At 35.2% G+C, this 4,036-nt stretch overlaps 1 protein-coding gene across 1 annotated transcript in view; it reads right to left on the reverse strand.

Moving 5' to 3' along the window:
• LOC103198537 (poly [ADP-ribose] polymerase tankyrase-1) overlaps positions 1 to 4,036 on the reverse strand; it is a 326,026-nt gene that overhangs the window by 37,955 nt on the left and 284,035 nt on the right. The window contains exons 23-25 of the mRNA XM_007942708.2: positions 2,393 to 2,490; positions 594 to 668; positions 252 to 357 (exon numbers count right to left, since the gene is read on the reverse strand). Coding sequence (XP_007940899.1) covers positions 252 to 357; positions 594 to 668; positions 2,393 to 2,490 — 279 coding nt within the window. The remainder of the gene's footprint in view (positions 1 to 251; positions 358 to 593; positions 669 to 2,392; positions 2,491 to 4,036) is intronic.

A 4,036-nucleotide genomic window follows, 5' to 3' on the forward strand; every position in this document is an offset into this window, starting at 1 on the left:
TTTTCTGCATCAATTGATATGATCATGTGTGAACCACCAAACTTTTGGCTAGCAGTTGAGCACTTAACTGCTTGCACTACCCAGGGACTCGTAGAAAGCAGTTACCAATGTGTAATTATTGAGGAGGAAAAGAAAAATCTAAACAAGCCATTTTAGCACAACCTTCATATAGTCAATAACACAGCCTTTTTACTTCACTCAAAGTTTCAAAAGCCCAGAGAGACATTTAGAATTATTGTCATGATACTCACCATGAAACAACATGCGCTCATTGTGATGGTTATGATTCTCCTCAGACACTTCCTTTTGTCTGTGACAGAATCGCTCCCTCAACTTCTTATTGACAACTTTTTGAATCTATGAGGATGAGGCAGAAAGAAGCCAGTTATCCGTGAATGTATGCTAATTAGCAGTCTATGATCCAAAAATGAAAAAAGAATGTTTTTTAGTATGGTTCACTTTTTGTTTGCTTAAATTTACTTTCTAATTTAATAGTTTAAAAATGATAAGGTTGTCAATTCATTGGCAGATTTGATTATAATTTTCAGGAAATGCTTATAATCAAATTTCACCCTGAAATTTTTTAAACTTACTCGAATAACATTGTATCTGTTGAAGATCCCTCCAGCATTACCACCATCTCTGTGTTCTCGAATTGTACTTTGCATCTAGGGGACAAAATAATTCACACTTTATGGAAATACTCTAATATTATTCTAAAGACAACCCTTCTATTGTTTTCAAAAGATCAATTTTATTAAACTCTTTCACAGATGAGTCTAAGACCAATAAGTAAATAAATGGCTAGTATAAATTGATCTACAAGGTTAGTGGATAAGTATTTCTGGTGAGGAAATAGTCACAGAAATAAATATTAAACTTTATTTTCTATATATTTTTAATAAAATCTTTAGAAGATTTTTTTCTTTACACACAATGGGGAGATAAATTCGTAAAATATCACATTAAATCATCCGCATTACTATTTCATGTCATTGAGACAGATAAACAACACTGTGATTAGATCAAATTAAAACTCCTGCACTCAATTAATCATTAGATAAATGGTAAAAATAAATGCAAAGAATTTTAAAAAATATCATTATTCTTTTTTACCTAGGTGAAATTGATTACCTCAATGACCTCTCATATGAGATCTCAAAGTACACCTACACTGACCAGGGGAAGCTGAAAAAAATCAAGGTACAAGTAAGTCGAATAACGTTCTCCTGACTACTACTAATTTTCTTTCCACTCCTCCAATTATGACTAATTACTGTGGAATAGAATGGCATAGTGCATAAGGCATCTGACTACAAACCAGAAGCTCGTGTATCAAACCCACCAGCTACTCCCTGGAAGGAAGGTTGGGCAATTTACTCCCATAGTGATACCACCTTGGAAACCCAAGGAGGAGTTGCTATGAGTCCGATGTGACTCGATGGCAGTAGGGTTAAACTTCTCACAGAATTGATTCAGAGTTAATTCTGTTTCACTGTCTCTTTTTGAAGTTATTCACCATTTTTGGCATTATCATCAGAATTTACAACTACTAGGAGAGTAATTACACAATAAGACATTAGAAGACATGATGATTTCTGATAAACCAACTACGTATGAGCTGAAATACCATCCTGACGTAATGATCCTGAGTTTCCTAATGTGATTTCCTAGCCTAGGAATAATATGTACACAAATTAAAAAGAAAAAAACACAAACGTAGGCATCCCTTTCTCTGTTTAGGTATGAACATTTATTATGGAATTAGGCAGCATACTTATTATGTTAATAGAATTAGGCACTTTGTTTATTGTGGTTAAAAAGTAAGGCCAATATGCCAACAGTAGGGAGAATTTTTACGGCATCTGTCTACCACGAGGTTCACTCAAAGAGCCTTACCATGGAGTTTTAAAATAACCATGACTAAAAAATAAAATATGATTCAGACTTTTGGGGTAGATTTCATAAGCATATATGAAAGTCAGGCATTATTAGCCTCTAATCACACTATAACTTTGTATAAAAATAAAGATCAGGAGGTATTTGTTATCTATGAGGCAAGTTTCTTACCCCATTCTTAGGCAGCACTCCAGCAATATAAAAAAAACGGTTATAATAGGGTCCTCACTTGCATGAGTTTCAAGAAAGTCTCTAAGACAGAAAGACATTTCTGCCCCATCCACTTGAAACTCTAGGCTTAAGATACAAAAGCAATGTGGCAAAGTTCTAATCTAGAGTCCTATTTTAATTTTGGCAATATTCCACCACAATGGCTAATGGAGATAGGATAAATAGATAAGCAAGTGACCATAAGACGACCTTACCTCTCCTGGAAAAATAGATCAAATACAGATTTCAGGAAAAGAAATTTAAAAATCTTAAAGTACTTTACCTCCTCTTCTACTGATTGATATTCTTTATCTTCTGGTGCAAGATCCAACAAAATAGTTCCCTGATTGACACAGTGAAAAGTCAAATAAGGATTGGTGCCTATAGGAGAGAAAAATGAACATATCAAATAAAAGCACACTATTCAGGTTCTATTTTAGGGAAAATTTCATTTTATATAGTTGATATGCTAGAGCAAGCCTAAATTATTTGCAATGTGAACCTAACATATAAGGTTATATTTAAACAAATATATTTGAAGACCAGAAGAAATGTAAATGTGTTGGGGATCAATTTTATCCCTTCTTGCAGAGTTCCTTGTACAGCAGGGTAAGTATTGAATAGAACGCAATCATAACATGTATGAGGTTGTGTTTTGTATCACTGATACAAGAGTGAAACAGACACTGAAATAACAATGTAATTGGGACTAAGAGTTAAGAATTATTCTCTAAAAACTCTGTTGGATAGCTTAAAACGGTCACTTATAATGTTGTTGCTAAGTGCTGCTGAGTTGGCTCTGATTCATAGCAACCCTGTGTATTAACAGAATGAAACTGCTCCGTTCTGCACCACGCTCATAATCCTTGCTATGCTTCAGCCCATCATTGGAGCCACTGTTATCAATTCATCTCATTGAGAGTCCTTCCCTTCTTCACTGACTCTCTACTTTAACAAGCTAGATATCCAAAGACCAGTCCCTTCTGATGACATGACCAAAGTATAAGAGAGGAAGTCTGGGCATTTTTGTTTCTGAGGAGCATTCAGGATGTACTTCCTCCAAGACAGATTTGTTTGTTATTCTAGCAGTCCATTGTACATTCAGTATTCTTAACCAACACCATAATTTGAAGCCATCAATTCTTCTTTGGTCTTCCTTATTCACTGTCGAGCTCTCACATGCATATGAGGCAACTGAAAATACCATGGCTTGGGGCAGGCACACCTTAAGTCTTCAAAACGACATCTTTGCTATTTAACACTTTAAAAAGGTCTTTTGCAGCAGATTTGCCCAGTGAAAGATGATGTCTGATTTCCTGACTGCTGCTTCCATGGGTGTTGACTGTGGATCCAAGTAAAATGAAATCCCTGACAATTTCAATCTTTTCCCTATTTATCATGATGTTGCTTATTGGTCCAGTTGTGAGGATTTTTTTTTTTTTTTTAATTTTGAGGTACAATCCATACTGAAGACTGTAGACTTTGATCTTCATCAGTAAGTGCTTCAGGTCATCTTCATCTGCATATCATAGGTTTTTAAAGGTTCTTCCTCCAGTCCTGATGTCGCTTTCTTCTTCATATAGTCAGCTTCTTGGATTATTTGCTCAGCATACAGATTGAATAAGTATGGTGAAAGGATACAACCCTATACACCCCCTTCCTGATTTTAAAGTGTGCAGTATGCCCTGGTTCTGTTTGAAAGACAGCCTCTTGGTCTGTGCACAGGTTTCTCATAAGAACAATTAAGTGTTTTGTAATTCCATTATTTGCAATGTTATCTACAGCTTGTTATGAGCCACATAGTTAAATTTCTTTGCATAGTCAATAAAACACAGGTAAACTGTTTGCTTTAAGCCAAGATTCATCTCACATCAGCAATGATATCCCTTGTTCCATGCCCTCTTCTGAATGTGGCTTGAATTTCTGG

Source organism: Orycteropus afer, unplaced genomic scaffold (genome assembly GCF_000298275.1).
Source record: "Orycteropus afer afer isolate SDZICR_OR568_19922 unplaced genomic scaffold, OryAfe1.0 scaffold00095, whole genome shotgun sequence".
In the NCBI taxonomy this organism is placed as follows: domain Eukaryota; kingdom Metazoa; phylum Chordata; class Mammalia; order Tubulidentata; family Orycteropodidae; genus Orycteropus; species Orycteropus afer.